Source organism: Falco naumanni, chromosome 1 (assembly GCF_017639655.2).
Source record: "Falco naumanni isolate bFalNau1 chromosome 1, bFalNau1.pat, whole genome shotgun sequence".
Taxonomy (NCBI): domain Eukaryota; kingdom Metazoa; phylum Chordata; class Aves; order Falconiformes; family Falconidae; genus Falco; species Falco naumanni.
This window is the reverse complement of record NC_054054.1, coordinates 111195081-111215752: the sequence shown is the minus strand read 5'-3', so window position 1 is coordinate 111215752 and position 20672 is coordinate 111195081. Positions and strand designations below refer to the sequence as shown.

Here is a 20672-nt window from a genome sequence, read left to right as displayed (position 1 = left end):
TTCCATTCATATTAGCAAGACGAATGGCAGAGAGTCTCACTTTAATCTCTTGGTTTCAACAAAGCATTTGGCTTGGGGACTTAACCCGCTCTGTGCTTCTAAAAGGGTAGGCAGAACACTAATTTATGCTGTTAATGAAAAGCTGTCTAATCAACAACAGTAGTATATTCCTGTTACGGTGGGGCTTAATATGTGTAGCCAGTATTTTGCAGGACTGCAAGTAGAAGTATTGCATACACTTTTAGACTTCAAACCCTCATTGGAATAGTTGTGCAAAGGGCCTGTAAATGCTAGTCTCATGATTGGTAACTCCTGGACCTAAATTTAGAACCATGGGACTTTTACTTTATCCCTGTCGAGTTTTCACCTTCTTTAATTTCCCTTCATGAAAGTATTCCTGAGAGAGTGAATTGACCATCTCTGATCTGATCACATATCATAAAACAAATTTCCCAAGTGTCCTGCTTTTTCTTTTCATGTGTACATAGGAAGATAAGATGTAGTTAAATGTTCTGTGGCCTTCAACAATACAGGAACCATTACTGTGTTCTAGCGACAAGTATTATGCAGTCAAAGGCTTTTCTGAGCAGGGGAGAGCATACAAACTGTAAATGTAAAAGCTGTTACTGCAAGAATTGGTTATTTCCATATGAAATATTTCTTCCATTTTTGCAGATAAGGGTAGAGAAAATACACAGTACTGTAATTTTGCATTATACAATATTTTTAAGTAGGGGAGAGAAGTAAGTTGGCAACTTTGACATGGAAGATACTCTATAACAGGGTAAAAACTATCAGGAATAATTTATTAGCAAAGACATTTAATTTTCATATTACTGCTTGGTAAAACTCCAAGTTGAGTGAGCTGTCAAAACGTAGCACCTACAGTGTATTCTTGAATGTTTATTTTGGTTTTGAAAGCACTTTTTCCTAATATTTTTCTAGCCTCTTTTGGTGGTAGTTTGACCTAAGTAGCTCTTCTACAGGATGTGAGCTTTTGCCACAGAAATCAGTGATTAATAATTGCCATTTGTGGCAGGAAAGACTTTTTTGGTTTGTTTAAAGGGGTTAGCCGATCATGTGCTTGTTGCTAAACTTTTGAACTCTGAAGTATTAATTAGAAGCTATTTTTATTAAACTTAAACAAGCCTGTATTCTCCTATGGTGCCAAGCTAGGTGTTTTTCCACAGGGAGAGTCTTACTCCATTTAACTCTGTTTGCATTTCGTAGCGAAGCGTGCTCTGGATGATTTGTTACGAATACTTCTGTTCTCATGTGTTCCTTTATGTGTGTTTGATGCATTTCAAACTATGAACTGCCGATGTTCAAGCCAATTTTTTCAGTTTACATAAAGTTAAAAAGCAGATTTTTTTTCTCTTAATTTTCTTCGATCTGTAAATCTAATGTCAAAAAGGGACAGTATCCCTTTGTCATCCTCACTGCTGAGAAATGGGAGACTAATCATTGGGAACTGTATGTTTGTAAGCACTGTGTAACATCTCCAGTGAAACAGCAGCGGGACAGAGGTGCTGATAAATGATTTGACTTTTCTGACATACTGATGCAGAGGTCTTTGTCCTTTGGCTACTGAGATTTCATGTTCCATAGCTTCCAGGTATGGGCAGGTAGGTTGCTTTACACTGGGAATTAGAAAGAAATTGTTAAGTTGCTTCCCATACAACGGACTTTGATCTCTAAGGGAAGAAAGGTTTTCAGTTTTGCTCTCTCCAAAGGGGATACGGCCTCTTTAAACTTTGCTATAATTCTTTGTGTGGAAGGTAGATTATACTAATGTTGCCTGATTTCTCTTGCATTTACTTCGTATAACCCTTTGAGCACTGGCTGCATGCTGTTAGTTTCAACCAGGCTGCTTCTTTTAAACCAAATTTATGTTTCAGTCCAAGACGAAAGCATTTTAATTAGCACCTAGTCATGTTATATGAACCTAATTTGTTCCGCGTCCTGCTGAACGTTGCAGCGAGAGCATACCCTCTCCTGGGTATTCTCAAAGGGTTATCCATTTGCTGCACTGACAAATCTGTAAAGTACCTTTTTCTTTGGCATTATTGGAGATCTCTGTATATTTTAATCAACTTCAGGTTTTTTGCTGCTTTTCTAATGTCTAATTTCAACTAAACATTTCCTGTGTGAATGTGCCTTCTCAGATCTGCTTTGATATCTCTCTTCTGCAAGTATTGACCTGCATGCTTTATTCTGATAACGCCCTTATGAGCTCCTATGTATCACTATCTTTTGTGATCTGTAAGTCCTGCTGTGTTAATAAATATTATCTTGGCATATTTTGAAAACGTGGGGATGTGTGTGATTTGTTGCAAACCAGCAATGTATGTCTTTTTCCTGAAAAATACAAAGTTTAAAGTTATAGTATCCCCTTAGAGCTGGCGAGTGCCTTTCTCTTGCAGAGCAGCGTGTGAGTGAGCCTCTTTCTCCTCTTCAAACACTTTAACCTCGCTCCCTGTGCGCTTCTGACGCTTTCTGTATCAGGCTAAATAATATTTTTCAACAGAGCACTTTTTGAGAGGGGTTGAATAGCGGAAATGTGTGGATGGCAGGGGTGTTTCTGTGAGTTGGTATGGTGGTAGTTCAGGCTGAAGACAGAAATGACACTGTCTGTGCTGTTGTCTGCTCATCTGGACTTCCCTGCTGCCAGCCAAGGTTATGATACACCTTTGTGAAGGGGACCAACTGGAAAATGTGTCACTATCTAGGCCTTTATGAGTAGGAGCCCATTAAACAATATTCTGGTATTTATTTAGCCAATCTAGAGTGAGTTAATCAGTGCCCCAAAGTAAAGGGCCCTGATTCCTTTTTCTGTTTGGGAAGTCCTGCCTTTCTAAATACTGAAACTTTCAAACATGAATGACAGCTGCAAATTTGTGTCACATAATTATGCCACTTTGAATTCCTCCAAATCCTGGGCCACTAACAATTTGGGATTAATGTCAAATTAGCAGACAAGGTAAAAAGCTGAAAATAATTGAGATGTAGAATATAGTTAAAAGATTAAGTCAGCGCAAACTGGGTTTTTGTAGTTCCTTGCCACAAGACCAAAAACCAGACTAGAAACCAGACCATGTTTTTTCTTCTTTACACCAATCTTGAGATACCTTAAAAGAAAGAAAAAGAAAAAAAGCCCACCACCCCCGTCTTTTATTCTGGAGAACCAGTAGGTTATGCCTAGCCCTACAGCTTTTTAAACTGAAGGCTTGAACATAAACCAGAGACACGCAGTTCTGCAGAGCTTGTGCTGTTAGTATTGGTTCACCTAATCACACCTGGAGGAGGGAGAGTAATGTTCATGACTATTACATTTTTGTCCAGACTTGACAGTCAAATTCACTCACTTGCTCTCCTTCAGTGTAATTCTGGAAATAGAAAAGCATAACAATATGTGTTTAGAGGCCTTCGCAGGGTAACAGTGGAGGGTGTGTACGTCTTTTCTGCACACCTCCCAAGCCGAGCCAAAGGGTGCAGAGGCACAGCAGCTGCCCTGGGCTCTGCGGGACTGAGCTGAGCCATCCCTTTGCTTCCAATGCAAGCTCAGAGGGTCTTTATTTTGCTGTGAAATGTTGGTTTATTATGATAATTAAAAAATAATGAGCAAATTCTTTAATTCCACGAGGTTTGAAGGCTTTTTCTCTCCTTTTTCCTTCATTTTTATTTATTGTACAGTGTTCTTGATGGTTTCCACCTTAGCAGCACTAGGTACTGCTGTCCTTTAGCAAAAGTAAATTGGAGTAACTCCCTTATCATTAACACTGTTCCAGACTTCACCACCTGAGAAATGGGCTTTGAATTTTCCTGATTGCTGATAGGCATGACACAGATAGCAGCAGTACGTACAAGGCTCTGTATTCTTCCAGTTTCATCTCTGCCTTTATCAGGTGAAGCCCCACTGGAACTGGTAAGAAGGTGGTGCCTGTCTCTGTCCAGTCTGTGAACTTGTTGCTCAAACCGCTGGTGATGTTCCTAGTGTTAACAGCTCTGGTTTTGGTGTGCTGATGCTGTTCCACAAGGAACAGAACTAGCTACCACGTGCATCACTCTAACAACCCTAAAATGACATGAGATTTATTTATTCATCAGTATTTAATATAAACTGAAATATAAAAACTATGTTGGTTAAAATCACTAAATATATTACAGTCTTCTGAATTGTCTTTTTCAGTTTTCTTTAGAATATCACTAAGGCTGTCAAGAGTTTTCCTTAAATGATTAAACTGTTGACATTGAAGGCTCCAGCTTGTAAATTGCCTCCAGCCATAACTTAATCCTTGGTCGTTGAAATAAATTGTTATAGTTGGCTGAAATGAAGGATGTCAAGTTTTTCTGTAGATGAGATAACGCTGGGGAATGGTGTTTTAACTGTTTTTCATCCTCTGTCAGTATTCTCCCGTACATTCCTTGGCAGCTATTGCCTTGCCTCTCTCCAGCAGGCTGGATTGTATAGCTGTGGCTGGCCCCAGGTGATGACCAGGCAGGTTGGACTGTGGTTTGGTAGTTCAAAATGGATGGAAAGTAAATGGTAAATATCTTCAAACCTTTTGCTTTGGAAGAAATACAAATTTGGTTTGGTTTCTAAAGCTTTTGGAAACTTACTGCCCTTCAGCATGATGCTGTGGAGATCACTTTTTCCATTCTCGGTTCACTAGAGAATATTTTTGAGGAAAAGAAGTTTGGTTACATGATACTTGGATGGATCTGACTTGGATTTCTACAGGCACACATGCACCCATCCCATCTTGCCCCCATCTATGTGATTTGAGAATCTATATCCAGTGATTTAATCTGGGTGTGTTTTCACCATTGCAAAGCTGACAGTGCTAATGACGTGTGGCTTTAACTCTATCGGGAGTAAGAGCTTTTGGGTTTTTATAACACAACTAAACTCAAATCTCTTGTGTCGTTTCTGAAAGACACCACAGAATTGCTACTGAGATTACTAAGGAATACTGATTTATGGCGATACATTTCACTGAAATCTATTGGTAAATCTCTTGTGGTAGGGTTGTAGGATTCCTAATGCAAGATCAATTCATGATCTGCCCTGCTTCGACAGGGAATTTGCTGTATGCTCTCCAAAAAATGCTAACTAAGAAATCACTTTTAACCTTGCAAAAAAAGATTGTGTATCCACAAAACAAAGTGTTTTCATAAGAGTTTGAATGAATTTAGTCTTTGCTCATTTTTTTGATAAAATTTGATGCTTCTCAGCTGTTCAGATTCTGTTCTTACTAAAAGTGTCCTCCAGAAGGAAATGGTGGTAGCTGCACCTTCTTCCTTAAGTGTGATATTTAGTTAGAAGTAATTAATTTTTTTCCCCCACTTAATCATCTCTTGCTTTGAAAAAAATACTATGGATACACATGCATCTTTTAAAATTTTGAATTGCCATACCAGCAAAATGAAGCTTTTATTACATCAGAGGCTACAACTGGAGCATTGTAACTGGAGCTTTTTTATTCATCACACGTATCTTTGGTTTTTAAGAAAAAGGCTGTTGGAGGAGCAGTTCTTAACACTGCTTAATAAAACAATCTTTTTGCCAATAATAAAGATACCCACATCATGAAGAGTTCTCTAGGGTTAGCCAAGAAGTGCTTTTCACATGTAAACTGCTTCTTTGCTTATTAGTCTGGTGGCAAGTTGCTGTGCCACCTGTTGGGGGGAAAGCTCCTCTCTTCATTGTGCAGCAAAGGTACTAAGAGCTCAAATAAGCCTTTAGTGTTGCCATAGCTATGACAAAGGGTATGATTTTACTTCCTCTACTCAAAAACATCTGTCACAAATGATTCTATGAAGTGCAGTGCTTGGCATAGCAAATGTTTGGTCTTCTGCAATGGAGTAAAAATTCTTATAAAAGCTAGTTTACCTTGGATTACGGACAGTTACACATACATTCTTATTTTTCATACTTTTCAATAAATTGTTTTAGGACGGCTTTAGCTGTAAACACTGTCTCTGAACACAGTATTTTTCCTGTAATAGAATACCTTAGGAAAGTGTATTCACCAGAGTAATCCTTTCGTAACTATTCAAATAAATAAAATGTACAGAATTGAACAATTAAATTTAATCTCAGCTCTTACACCTATGCAGATGGGTTTCACGTCTGCATGAACTCACGTAGAGTATCTTGAATCTTAATTTGTGAATAATTAAAACACTGTTTCTGCCTTCCCTGCCATGGCCTATTGATTGCAGGCGAGGCATGGGGTGTTCAGGATTCCCACTGAAGCCTGCTGCTGGTTCTGCCTGTCCCTGAGCCAGGATCAGATGGAGTACACTGACCTGGTCCTTTAGGATGTATTTTCAGCTCAAACTCTTAGCAATTATCAAAGAAATCATTCACAATAGAATGTGAATGTGCAGATCTTCACAATAGGATCATCCCTTTCTTTTCATTTCCTGGTGAACGCTGAAACAATAGCAGTGCTTAAATCTTTGCCGGCTTTTGGAGTCAACACAAATTGGAGGGGGGCGGGTGGAAAGGTTGCCTAGTGTACTGTGGTATTTTCAAGATCCCAGGATTAATTACAGTTGGCTAACATTTTGGAGGTTATTCTGGCACTCTCTTTAATGCTAGCAAAGCTTTCATTTAACTTCCTTAAACAAAACCGTACATTTGAGAGCACAAGGTGTGGTTTCTTGTGATAAATTACTGATCCCTTGCAAGTCTGCTCCTTTTCACCTCGGAGCCTTCTTTCTGTTCAGTTTTGCCATAAGCAGGTGATTTCATCTCTGGTCTGTTTACCCTTCTGTAAACTGCTTGCTCTAGAAATTTAATAGTTGAATGGCACTTTGAAATCTTGCTGCATATATGCTAGGTGCTAAGGTTTGTTATTGAGATGCTGTCATGTGCAAATGCAGCAGCTGCAAGGAAGACTGTCCCTTAGGAAGATCTGATAGATGACACACCATGCATCACTGACCCCTTGCAAAGGGCCTTTTATTGTAGTAGCCATTATACTCTATCATTATATTGCATATTTGTGGGACTTTTTTAATTAGCTATGTATGTGGGTCATGCCTGGAAAGCAGCCTAAAGCATAGTGTGCTCTCCCATTCCAGCAAAATGAATAAATCAAAGAAGAAATGTTTTGTTAAAATGGCTTAATCCTTGGGCTGGTGTGGCCAGATCGAATAAAGAGGGCAGCTGGAAAGTCAGCTTGTTCCCACCCTGGCTGTATTAAACCCCGGTTGCTGCTGCTGTGTGCCAGCTAGTTAAGACCATAATGTTTATCACAAGAGTGTTGGCTAAAACGATGCTAAGAGAATATATTTTCTGGTTTGGGTTTGCTTTACCTCGAGACCGTTTGACCCTAGGCGCTGAGCAGTGGCTGAATGTCTAATCCAAACTGACAATTGTTAATGCTGGAAAACAAATGCCAAATGTAGTATGGTAGGGCTTTATTTTTTTTTTTTTTAATGCTTTTATGAAAACTACCCAGCCCCTGGCTCTCTGTGCCTTCACTATGGATCAATCTCAATCTAAACACGAAAGATCAGTTGAATGAATAACGGACAAAGCCCAGCAGACCCTGGTCACTGTGCAGGCTCCTTTCCTGCCTCTAATGTAAGCAGCCAGGCTCTGTGTCTCATACCTGCTCATGGCAGTGAGAAGAGCCTATTGGCCCATATAATTGCCAGGTGAGTATCAAATGTTTGGAGCTTTCTGCAAAATAATTGGATTTTCTCTATACTTAACTGAATAAATAGTTTGTAAAAGCTAAAACATGATCTTTGCAATATTCATGTCATTCCTGAAACCTGTAAGTTTGAAGAGTCAGCCATGCGGCACCGCAGTAACTGTGATAAGCTTAAACAGGATTTCTGTTTTTTAAAAATTTTTGCAGCACATTTATACATAATTTGTATCAGAGCATGAATATAAAATTAAAGTATATTAATACATTATCAGAGGGAATGGAAAAGTTAGCCCAGTCTTCTATGTGGTTGGTTTTGATTGTAGATTCTGCAGCCAGTATCAGAAAACTGAACTGGTGATCTGTGCAGTCTGTACTGTCTAGAAACGTGGGGGTCTAAAGTGTCTTTTCACTACCTGTGGTGGAATGGTGCCTTTCAGCTTCAAATATAAGACAATATACAAAGGTCAAGGCTTACGTTTATTAAATGGATAAATTTTTGTATTAATTGCTTAGGTATTTTTTAGATTATTTTTGTGCAAACTCTAAGCCTCATTGAAACAGCGATTCACTGTGTGTGTTCTTGCAGTTCTTTAAGACTCTTAGCAAGTTGCCATTGTTTTTATACAGTGTAGAGAGATTAACGTTTGAACTTCAGCTTCTAATTGTAGGGGTTTGTCTTTTTCAGATATAGATGACTTAAAATGTGCCCCATTTGGAAGCTATAACAGTGGGTCTGCAGTCAGCAGCCTGGCAAGCTATGACTGGTCTGACAAAGAAGATATTCATCAGGGCAAGAAGCTCTCCTCCTTTGTCCAGTCTTCAGGAAGTGGATCCTCTGCAGCTACTTCTGTTCTTCAGAAGAAGGAGACCTTGTTTGGCAGTTCAGAAAACATTACCATGACAACAGTTTCCAAAGTGACAACCTTTTCCACAGAGGATGCTTTACAGGATGTTTCCTTTGCAGCCTTTGCAAACTTTAAAGACTCTGGACCAATATCCAGTGGTCCAAGTGATGATGACATTGGAGACTTTGGTGATTTTGCAAGACCATCATCAGAAGCACAGGATGCAGCAGCTGATACAAATCAGGAGGCAGATTTCCTTGGTAGTGGTATCTCTTCTCAACTGGGAAGAGAGTCCACAGATGACTTTGGAGAATTCCAAAGTGAAAAGCCAAAAATCAGCAAGTTTGACTTCTTGGTGGCAACTTCCCAAGGCAAGGTGAAATCTAGTGAAGAAATGATCAAGAATGAACTGGCTACCTTTGACCTGTCTGTTCAAGGTAAGCCTGCGCAGGGTGGAGGAAGCTCATAATGCATGTGTTTATCAAAGGCTAATTTTTCTAATTGAATTATAAGTTAGCTAATAGGGATTGTTCCAAAGGCTACTGGAAGTGAGCTGAATCTTCTTATTCATTTCCATGGCATTTGGAACAGGTCTTTTTCTAGAAAAAAAATATATTTGTGGTGCCAAAAAGTTGTACAAATTGAGGGGCTGGGGAAATTTGCACCAGTTGCTTAGTAAATAGAAGGCTTTGTTCTGGAGCAGTAGGGCAACCTTTGCTACCACTTTATTAATTTTAAATAGTCTGTGCCTTTATGAGTAAAAGAATAACTTGTTTATAACCTAACTTTTTAGGGTCTCATAAAAGGAGCTTAAGCCTAGGTGACAGAGAAATCAGTCGCTCTTCACCTTTACCAGTTTTGGAACAGCCATTTAGAGATCGTTCAAATACTCTAAGTGAGAAGCCTGCTTTGCCTGTCATCAGAGACAAATACAAAGACTTGACTGGGGAAGTTGAGGTAAGGAGTTACCTGGAATACAAGTAAATTGAGAATGACTTCCATCAGTGTGATATCAAGAGTGTTCTGTATCCAACTCTTTGGGACTTTAGCTATTTGAACTTAGGGTATGATGCTAAGATGGCATCTGGGTAAGGTTAGATGTCTTGGTTAGAAACTGCTCGTAAAGGAGATTCCTTCTCTCCTGTCTTTAAAGTCTTGTGGGGAAAATGCTGTTGTCTGAAACTCGGTCAGAATCACTTGACCTTGGAGTCCAAGCTTGTAACTGGAAGTTAGTTATGACAAATCTAATCTCAGCTTTGGCACTGAGACCATTGGCTTTGGGAAATGGCTTAACTTTTTTGGCTGTGTGGTGGTTGTTTTTCTTGCTCATCTTGAGACTAGATGGTAAATGGACTCAGATTAGCTTCTGCTAATGCCCATTTCTAGAACAGCAGACCTGTAACAAATGTGTTGGGAGTAGGTATGTGCAATGCAAATGTTTTACTCTTATACGTTCTTCCTTTTGAAATTAGCTCTAACTCCCAGAAATCAAATTGTAGAGTTCAGGTGCTAAGAGAATAATTAAAGAATGGGGGAAATACTAGAAATAGGTGTCTTGAAATTTTATGTAGCTAATCTACAAACAGTCTCTTAAAATACCTCTCTGCTGTATGTCTGTTGTGATAGGAGAAAGGGAAATGTGTGTAGAACAAGATTCAGACTGTCCTTTTCTCTCAAATAGGAAAGTGAGAGGTATGCATATGAATGGCAAAGATGCTTGGAGAGCGCCCTGCAAGTAAGTGTGTAGCCTCCTCTGAAACCCTTTCCTCCTTCCTGTAGGTACCACCTCATTCAGTGTTTTAAGACCGTATAGGGGCAGAAAGGGTCTGAGTCAGCCCAAGTGGATTATAGTTTTTAAACCAAAAGCTGTCTCACAGCAGAAGCATCACCTCCTCAGTTAAAGATCCTATACTAATCTCCCTGTTGTTTGTGATTAGTTTGGCTTTTGCCTAAATTTTCAGGTTGACTAGTTAATGTGGCGTTCCTGTGTTTTGCATGCCCAGTAAAGCATGTTGTTCAGGGCACTGATACCAGCATCAGGCTCTTCAGCACTTCTTGAGAAACAGGCTTGTTTAATGTGCTGTACAGAGGGGACATTACTTTTCTGGTAATGAGTGTCAGCTGTTTCACAGCCAGATCAGTTTTCCTGCAAATTTCTTCTTTGCCTGTGAGTATTAGACAGCCAAAACTGTGAATGCTATTGTTAAACTAGATAGCAATGCATGCATAGTCTTAAAACTATTATTTTGGTAATGAAAATATTTGGGGAAATACATCAAAGTTTTAAATGTTCATACTTTCCCCCTGATCTACTTGCAGTTACAGGATGAATATATAAAAATGTGTGATGGAGTATGGCAGTGATTTTGTATTTAGTTTGCCTCCTTTTTTGTATAACAGTTTCTGTTGGGGACTGTCTTGTTCATAATAATTATTTTAAGATGGATAACACCATCATTTTATGAAATTAATTTCCACCAGGTCATAAAGAAAGCAAATGATACCTTAAATGGAATAAGTAGTTCATCCGTTTGCACGGAAGTTATCCAGTCTGCTCAAGGCATGGAATATTTACTAGGTATGTTTTAATTTACCATGTCTCTTTCAATGTAAGTTCTCCTCTGAAAAACAGTAATATAGAATCAATCTTTCAAAAAAAGGTATTATTTTTTAGGTTAACCTTTGCCTGTGCTGAAATAATGGAACAACTCTTCTGCTAAATAAATGTAACTACTACTTTGAAATAACCTGACAACCTTCTGTGTGCCTTCCTTGTTTTGTGCTATTTCTGAGTTAAAGTCTCAGGAACCTGTGCTGGCAATGGATTCTCTGCTACCCCTCCACTGTGTTTTTTATCAACAGGGGTTGTTGAAGTCTACAGAGTAACAAAGAGAGTTGAACTGGGTATCAAAGCAACTGCTGTTTGTAGTGAGAAACTCCAGCAGCTGCTGAAGGATATTGATAAAGTGTGGAACAACCTAATAAGCTTCATGTCACTTGCTGCTTTAACGGTAAGACCAAAACCAAGCAATGTCTTTACTAAAAGAAATGTCATAATTATATGTAAAGTGATTTCATGGGGTGTTCTAACTTTACGGGTTGTATTTTTCTCTTGCGAAATGGAAACGTGTAGAGGAAGGGAGCTGGGTTAATTAGCATTGATAATATACAGCTGTGGGCTGGCTTCAGGGGCGGTGGGTTGGCTGATGTAGATGCAGTGCAGGTGTGGCTGGTTCTGTTAAGAGGTTGGGCAGCCAGTGAAGAGAGAGCAGCCGAGGAAGAGAGAGAGGAAGAAGCAGAGAGAGGCTAGGAGAAGGCAGCAGAGGGACTGGCATGAAGAGTGTATTGGTATGAGATGGTAAAAGACCTTGTTGCAGCCTGATAGTTTGGAGAGTGCTGCGACAGAAATGCACTTATTTGTGGAATCCAGTTTAAAGCTCTCTGTGAGAAAACTGTTATTTATGTACAAACATGACCTTATCTTACTTAGTGTCTTAATGATTTAGATGAGATCCTGAGTGTCTGTGGACCTCTCCAATTAAAAGAAACTTAGTAAAATTTGAATAAACCATAATAATCAGTCCCTTTTTACACATTTTAAACCTCTCCAGTACAAACAGTGGTAGCAAGCAGGTATTTTTTGTGGTGTCCTGCATTGCACAAAGCCTGTCACAATATGAAATGTATACTTTCAATATTTTACTGCTTGGCAAGTGAAGTTGATAGACTGGGATTCATCTGTTTGAACTCTGGCATTGTTGATAGTAACAATCTGAAAAGCTATCATGATCCTCTCCTGATTTAAGCAAGTGGATTAAAATTTAGTTCTTAAAGTGCTTTTCCTTGGAAGATTACAGGGATTACCTTAAAGTCCAAAGCTTGACCACGTGTTCTCCAAGCTGCGGTGGCTCCTGGCTGGTGGAAGCCAAATTAAATTTTAAGCATAGTAGGAGCTGCAACAGTGACTTCTCATATACACAGAGTACCTCTGAGGGTACCCAAGAGACAGGGACTCCGGACTCCTGTAGTTCTCAAAATCACCCCTTATTGTTTCTTTTCTCCACGTGGGTAACTGGAAGGTGTGGAATCCATGCCTCCTTCTCCTAGTGTTGCAGTCACGGATCCCAAATGATGCACAAGAGCCAATTAAGTAAAGAGAAGGATCCTAGCTTGGAGGCATGTGCTTGGAAAGGTTAATTTTATCTTTTAAAGGACTTTGTTACAAGGTAATTTTATGCACAGCCTTGTGGTTTTTCACTGCAAATTACAGGATGACCTTCTCATTTGCTTCACTCATGCATTTGGTAAACAAATATTAGAGTGCCTTTATTAATTTGATCGATCTACTTAAAGATTAAAGGATATTTTTTTTTCAGGATTCCAGTTATTCTCCAGCTGTTCAGCAGGGGAGCATGATCAGCATACCTAGAGTGTAGGTTAAGAGTACACATGCTCTAGGATCACACTATTTTTTTAAGCTTCTTGCATTTCTACTCATTGTTTTTATTTGCAGTACTATCTTCAAGCAAAACTTCAACAGTTTTTAACTGTCCTTATGCAAATTTTAAGCCATCTATCTTGTATGTAAGATTACTTGAAATGTAAGATTATGTATTGGAAAAGTGACTACCTTTATTACTTATTTGTGGGCTTATTCTCCCAGCCTTTGCCTCTCGTTAACCTGAGCTTGTGTATGGCTGGTGACCTTAATTCTTCTATGGTTTGGTTAACCTTAATATCCCATTTTGTACTGCTGTCCCGTATTCTACATTCAGAAAAACAGTCAGAAAGAGTAACAACTGCCCTTTTTTGATCAGGCAATAATACGGAATTCAGGACAATAAACACTGATACAAACACCACTTCAAATGCTAACTAGTGAAGGCTGTGCTGGCTGATGCCTGTTTCCTTGCAGCTGCACAAATAGTTGTTGCATACCACTGTTTATCTTCATCCAGTTCTTAATGCGCTGCAGTTGAAATGCAGCCGCCGCCTGGGCTCTTTTCTCAGAAGTTTCTTCCCCTTTTGATGTGGGAATGTGGAACTTAAGAATTCTTTCCTTTGTAGTCTAACCCTTTTTCAAGAGCTTGAGTGTTATAAATTAATGCTGATAGAGATTGCATAGCAGGATTGCAAATACATACTAATGGCTTTGATTAAATCACCCATCAGTTTATGAGAAAATGTAATATGTCATCCCTGCCATGTTGCGGGTGTGACACCATGGCTCTCGGTAGCAACCGGATCAATAATTTTTCTTGTGATGTCTGAAACTTTTTCAGTTACTGAAAATGTCTGAATTTTATTGTCTTATTTCTTTAGCCAGATGAAAACTCACTGGATTTCTCTTCTTGTATGCTGCGTCCAGGGATTAAAAATGCTCAAGATCTTGCCTGTGGAGTGTGCCTCCTAAATGTGGATTCAAGAAGTAGAGTAAGTATAATGGCCTTTACTGCTAAACTAATTTTTAATTTACAGTTTGGACTTTCAGTTAGGCCTTGGGTGTATGTAAAAAATTCTCACAGCTGTAATTTGTAACTGGAAGTGGCAAAGACAAAATCTGACCAATAGATGGGACTCAAAAGGTTAATGTCCTATATTCATTGGGCTTGGGGTATGACACAGATGTGGATAAAGGGTTGAGTTAAATTGTTCATAACGGGGAAGAAACTGGGATACTAAGACTCAAAAATTTTATATATATATTTAAAAATAAGAATCTTTTACTGACTTTTCTTTATGAAATGCATCTCTGAGGATCACCAGGAGGGGACTGATGGAATTAGCAGAGCTGGGAGGGAATCCCAGGATATGTACAGGGTAATGCCAACCCATTAACTATATCGGCAGTTTTGCTGACTTTTTGGTTTCAACGTTATTTCAGAAAGAAGAGAAACCTGTGGAAGAGCTTCCTAGAAAAGTATGAATCTGTAAAAAACATACTCTTTATAGAATCATTCTTAGTTGAGTGTGGAAGGCTGAACTGCTAACTGGCTTTCAGCTGTCATTCTCAATTGTACCAATCATTAATCCGTTTCTTCTAGTCATTTTTTGTGACCGTAACACTTGATCTGATCAACTAACATGCTCTAGAGCCTCCCCTTTGTCTTGTCTGCATGCTTGTATCTTGTGAATAGCTTTCTGGTTTTGTGCTACTTCTGTTGTGTGGTAGAAAATTCACTGCAGTGAGTTCCTGAGTTTGTAGCTGCCTGTGTGTCTGTTGCAGAAGAGGGGGAAATGTAGGGGTTTTTTTGCTACAAATATTGACTTTTGGCTATATGTAGTACACAATGGCATTTTTAGAAATCTGTGCAGGAAATCCAGGGTGTGGGGGACAGGGTTAGAATATTTTTTTTAAATAGGTAGCTGTGAAGCATTGGAAAGTATCTCCTAGCAACAAACACTGATATGTTTTAAGCTTGTTCATGGCTTCATGCACTCTGTTCAGAAGCTGCTATTGGAAAGCAGATTCAATTAATAGAAGAAAGTAGATCAAACTCAACCTAAGATAACACTAATATCAAGAATTGCACCTGGTTAAATCACAACAAAATTTGTGCCAGTGAAATAAATGCAGTAGCTAGCCACTGGCTGGCGGAACAAGCTTTTATCTTGTATGAGTATGTCGCAGAACATGAATCAAGGTGAGTTAGTTGCCAGGTGTCAGATCAGGCAGCATGCTTATCAGATGGCTCCCTTAATACAGGGTGTAACAGGCAAAGTATGCGTCAGGTGTGATGGCTGAAGTTTTTGTCCACCTGCAAACCCTTTGCAGACTAAAATAGTGTTTATTGGGTGGTCTGTTCAGAGTGAGAGGGTCCTACCATGCTGTGCCATTCTGGGGTGATACCTGTGCAGTACCCATGTTCCACTCCAGTTTCTAGATCCTGGAGCAGATGAGACTGGCACACTCATTTCAGTTCTTGTTATTTTAGGCCTTTAATTCAGAAACGGATAACTTTAAGCTGGCATACGGAGGGCACCAATACCACGCAAGCTGTGCAAATTTCTGGATCAACTGTGTGGAGCCAAAACCTCCAGGTCTCATTTTGCCAGACCTGCTCTGAAAGCAGTGGCACTGAAGATGTATCGCGTCTAACAATGCAGGACACTTGGGGTAAATGGTATGATAGGGTAAGTGGAGAGGCTTGAGGCGTGGTTAGTGTTTGAAATGTTTCAGTTTGATTTGTGTACTGTAACGGGTTAAAGCCACTGTCACGTACAAATCACTCGTGAAGAATTTCACTTGAAGTGGCCAGGGTTTCAGAAATAACCAGAAAAAAATGTGTGGCAAAAAATGCAGCATTTCAGTCTTTCTGAAGATGAAAGCTGGTTAGTCTTTGTAAAAAGCAGTCTGCTAACCAAGCGCATGAAGAGAGGCCAATACCTTGCTTCCAAGAAAAACTGAAATGCTAGACTGATTTGCATAGAAGTGACCACTTAAATACTTGAAGTACGTATTTGCAAACAAATCTCTTCTTTAATGTTTTTGGTATATGTACCATGATGTTTTCCTTTAAATATTTGCTGCTATAATATTACAATGCATACAATGCACGAGTCACAATAACTTTCAAGGCAAAATGAATTACTGACTTAGAAGGAATGAGACTGCAGAGAGCCATTGTATATTTATACTACTTCCACTGTTCTGTATTGTAAATTATACTGTATTCACATGCATAAGTGGTTAGTACTGGGGGATAAGGACTTGAAAAAGTAGTTGATGCTTTCCCTATGAGATCTGGATTCTTCAGTACAGGCAGCTGGATTTTAAAACTTGTCTTTGCTACTCTGTTGTAAATATAGACAATCTCCTTTCTTGGACTTGTCCTGAGCTTACAGGTATGATTTCTTACGTTTCACCGGACCCCTTGGTAGTTGTGTGGCTGCATCACTGTTGAAAATTGGACTCCACTGATACAGCGTGTCTGCTCCTGTGTGTGTGTGTGTATATATATATATATATATATATTTTATCCTTTTCATATGTTAATATGCTTTTCTTGGTGGGATGCCTGTGTGTAACTTGTGCAGTCTAGTGCTGTCTGTAATAACGTGTTTCTCTGACTCAGAAGTGGCAGCACAAGGTGGCCCTTAGCTCCTGCTGCAGCTTGGTGTGATTTAACACTGGAAGCTGGTGGTCTTAAGCAGGTTATTTTTTGAAGTAGGGTATTGCACACCTGCCATTTTGTTGCTTATGGTAGGTACACCTATCTGGACGGAAGGTGGTCAGTATAATAATCACAAAATGTTACCCATACATCTAAAGTACCCAATTCTCTCTTCAGATACAATATCCAGATGACAGTGCAATCGGCTATAGTGCTAGTTAAGGAATTTTAAACCTAGTGGGAGCTTCATGGCATTATTATAAGAGCCTTACCACTATCCAGTCTTGCTCAGTCTGCAGCAAATGAAGTGGGGTATACATCCATCAGGTACAACTTGTTTCTTAATTCTATGACTTAAATTTCTCAGATCTCTAGACAATCTCCCTTCCCTCCAAAGATGCCAACAGCTTTTCCAAGTTAATCTTGCCTCCATTATAAGTAGCTGACACTGACCGGTGGTTATTTGCTGATAGAAATTACAATGAGGAGAAACAATGCTTTGAATTTAAAAAAAAAAAAAAGAAAAAAGAAAGAAAAAGGCTTGGTTATACTAAACTATTAATTATACCAAATGAAAGAATCTTGTCTAATAGGAGTGCTAGGTGTCTGGCCCCTTATTTACACAAATGAAAATAAATTTTCTTGCTGCCTGAAATTAGCTCATTCATAAAATAAGCAACTTGTGCTTCCAGTTGCAAGCTCAAGCTAATCAAGTGGCAGATTTTCCATAGTGTGACAGTGACTGCCTGCCTTCTGTTGCCCAGTAATTATCAAAAAAAAGGGCAGTCACTCATTGCTTGCTCTCTGTTTCATTTATTAGGTGTGAAATAGTTATCAGCAGTCGGCACCATAGCTTTTGACCACGTACATTGTTTCCCGCCGTAATTAGGGACTGCTGTATGCATCACCAGTGCGAGCATTCCCACTGACGTTTGGGGCCACTCGGCACAGTAAGCCAGCACTGGCTTTTGCATCCTGAATTACAGAAGCACTTAAGCATTGTCTGACTTCAAGCAAATGCCTCCTCTTGCTGCTAGCAAGGGGACTTCTCAAGTGGTTTTGAGTATCTGGCTGATGCAAAGGCTGTTGCTTATGAAATGCTATATCAGGAAAAGGGAGTTTATTGTTAGCGAGGGTTTTCACCGCAGTTCCTGGACACTTAGCTAGATAGGATTATTTTTTTTCTAATTAAAAGAGAACGCCACAAAAAGAGAGGCCACAATATGAAACTTAAAGCAACCGCTATTTCAAACACAGTCCCAGCTATATTGTCATAAAAGCATTTTTCAGTCATGTTTTTCTTGTACTTGTTAAGCAAGGGAGTTCCCTCTCTGAGATGTATCCAGCATGTCTTTGGTCCATAAAAATAAGGAATCGGTGCTTACAATTATAATTGCAGCAGAGCTTACTGAAGTATGACCCTGCTGCTTGCTTGCTCCTTACAGAAGGGGAAGCAGCAGGCAATATTACTGCGTTTGTGGCAAGCAGAAAGCGTTCTTCTGAACTGTACACCTTTACTTCATGGGGAACATACCAAATGTTTTGCATGTAGATACCCTCGATAAAGGCATTGCACAATGATCATCTCACTTGCATATCCTAGTCATTAAAATGACTCACTGTTGCATTCAGCATCTTCTCAGATATTACGTTGCCAGCCGAAGCCCAGTGTCCTTGCAATCTGTATCCAAGGTTACAGTATTTTCTACAGTGCATTGTACCAGACCACGTTCCCCTGCTTCCTTTGCATACGGGCTAATGGACGCACTGCCTTTCGCTTTGGTTGTGTTGAATCTTGCAAATGTAACTCCTTTTTCTGCATGTATTCTTTCACTAGAAGAGAGAAATGGGATTATTTTTTTTTTTAATATATGTGTTCTCTGGAGCTGCCCCGGGGTAACCTATGAAAAGTGATTTTTCTGTATGTGTCTATTTGGAATTCTGAGAGATTATTTGCTTGGTTATTTAATGTATATATCACTTTACCCGGTTGCATTTCTGTGCTGTCTTGGTGTGTTGCAGTTTTTCCTTGGTGGTGGGAGCGCTGCGGAGCGAGCAGCCTGCTCCAGCCTCTTCCCCTGCCCATCCGTTGCCATGTTTTGGTTTGAGTATCTCCCCAAGCTTGTGGACCCGTGTTGGCTGTAGCTGCTTGGAGGATATTTGTGGTGTGGGAATCATTACATATGCACTTGATCATTCCACTGACTTTTCCCCACTGGCAGCAGCTTCTCTTCACCTGGGTCTGTTTTGAACAGCTCCTTCCTTGAAATTTGTGTGTTATATATGAAGTGATAGTGAAGCTCAACCTCAGGTTGAGAAGCAACTGATGAAAACCCAATGAATGCTTTTATTTCTAGTTAGCTATTTGTCAGATTAATTAAACTTGAAACAAAACCTGCCTTTTCAATAAAAGCTGCTATTGTACAAACTACTTTTTCTGAAAAAAAAAACAAAAAAATTCTCTCTGGACCTGTATTTAATTCTAGTTCTCAATATTAAAAATATAAATGTCATAATTTTATGAAGTGTCAGAAAACTTCTTATATTGTGATTCTTTATTCTGCCCTCTGGGCGAACGTTATTTCTCTTCTAGAAGTGGTTTTGTGATTAGTAGTTGGAGCCGTTTCGGTTTGTGCTATGCTGGAGTCACTGCTGATATTTTAATTCCAATGAGAATAAGTGTTATTAGTTGACTTTAGTACATTGTTTACTCCCTTAATTCTTGCAATGATTTATAAATCCTTTGTTGAGATTCAAACCTTGTATTCAATAAAGAGCTCATTTCATAACTGACCAACCTGTGAAGTGGCTTGTTCCAGGATGCAGCTAGAAAAAAAATGTTGCTTTTGCTGCTTGCTGATACCCAAAGGTTGTCATCTCCAATCAGAGCTGTGTGGGCTGGTCCAGGGGGCTCCCCCCCAGAAACACATGGGCAGCAGAAATCCTCCCCTGCCTCGGGAGAAGTCTTGAAAGGTTGACAAAAAGGGCCTTAAACACCATGAAGCTGTGTAAGTGAAACCTTTGCTGTGGCTAGTATTTGAAAGACATCTCACTGGGTAACATATAAAATACTCTTTAAACAATGAAGGTACCGACCATTCGAAAAAGCCTGTGGGGAGCAGGAGGAATGATCTTCTCCTCAAATCCAGCTGGTGTGCTTACAGCAATCCGGAGTTAAACTGCGGCGCTCTCTCTTCTTTGGTTTCTATAGATTTGAGCATGCATGAAAAACTGGATTTTGAGGAGGAAATAAACAGTCATATAGAATACCTTTTGTTGGAATGAACACAAGAGGAACTTCTGCAAAGCAATACCTACAAGTATTAATACCATTGTGCTCCTCATAATAGAATCCCTAATGGGTATTTCAGATGAATTCTTTATTTCCTAATGTGCTTTATTAGGCAATTACTTTTTTTTTTTTTAATAGGTCTAACTTTCCCTTTTGTTTAAAAGTCAGTCTTGATGCTTTCTTGGCTGAACATTAGTTCCCCTCCCCTAGGTACTAGGGCAGTGTGTGTATAAAATCTACACAGTAATTCAAAGTGGAGAATTTTTACCTTCCAGTTTTTTATAGACAAAATACTGTTACATTATACATAGTCTATTTTTTTTAGGTAAAGTTTAACTTCGCAAGCAGATTTCAGGGGGTTTTGGTTTGGTTTTTTTTCCCCCTTTGAAATGTCATGCTTTTGAAACTTCTTCGGACTAATGACCAGGCTTGGGTTTTAACCTCTAGTTCCCCTTCTTACCATTTCCCTGGTTGCAGTTTAACTCATGCTAAAAATAGAGAGATGAGTAGAAAGTGTTTTTTTAAACAGTCAGTCAGTCTCCTGTGTCTGTTTGTCACTAAAACCAGGACACAGCCATGAAACCTGAACTGCGTGCAGCTGATGGCAAAACTCACGTTTATTTCAGTGGGCCAAAGCTTCATCCTTGCGCATCTGCAGAAACCGGAGATTTCCCTTTGCCAGCGCGGGGCTGTGCTTTGTGCGTGTGATACTGGACACCGAGATCCAGGTGTTGGTACTGTTGGGGAAAAC

General features: G+C 39.4%; 1 protein-coding gene across 6 annotated transcripts in view; it reads left to right on the top strand.

Moving 5' to 3' along the window:
- The window catches only part of SYNRG (synergin gamma), a 43477-nt gene extending 24055 nt beyond the window's left edge, over positions 1-19422 (top strand). For 4 of the 6 annotated variants that reach the window (XM_040578031.1, XM_040578027.1, XM_040578000.1 and 1 more), the window contains 8 exons: positions 8356-8952; positions 9309-9472; positions 10197-10250; positions 10997-11093; positions 11378-11526; positions 13838-13948; positions 14400-14435; positions 15451-19422. In XM_040578031.1, the coding sequence (XP_040433965.1) occupies positions 8356-8952; positions 9309-9472; positions 10197-10250; positions 10997-11093; positions 11378-11526; positions 13838-13948; positions 14400-14435; positions 15451-15582 (1340 nt within the window). In that variant the 3' untranslated portion in view covers positions 15583-19422. The remainder of the gene's footprint in view (positions 1-8355; positions 8953-9308; positions 9473-10196; positions 10251-10996; positions 11094-11377; positions 11527-13837; positions 13949-14399; positions 14436-15450) is intronic. The other 2 variants (XM_040578035.1, XM_040578008.1) reach the window with 1 other exon arrangement.
- The last annotated feature ends 1250 nt before the right edge of the window (positions 19423-20672 follow it).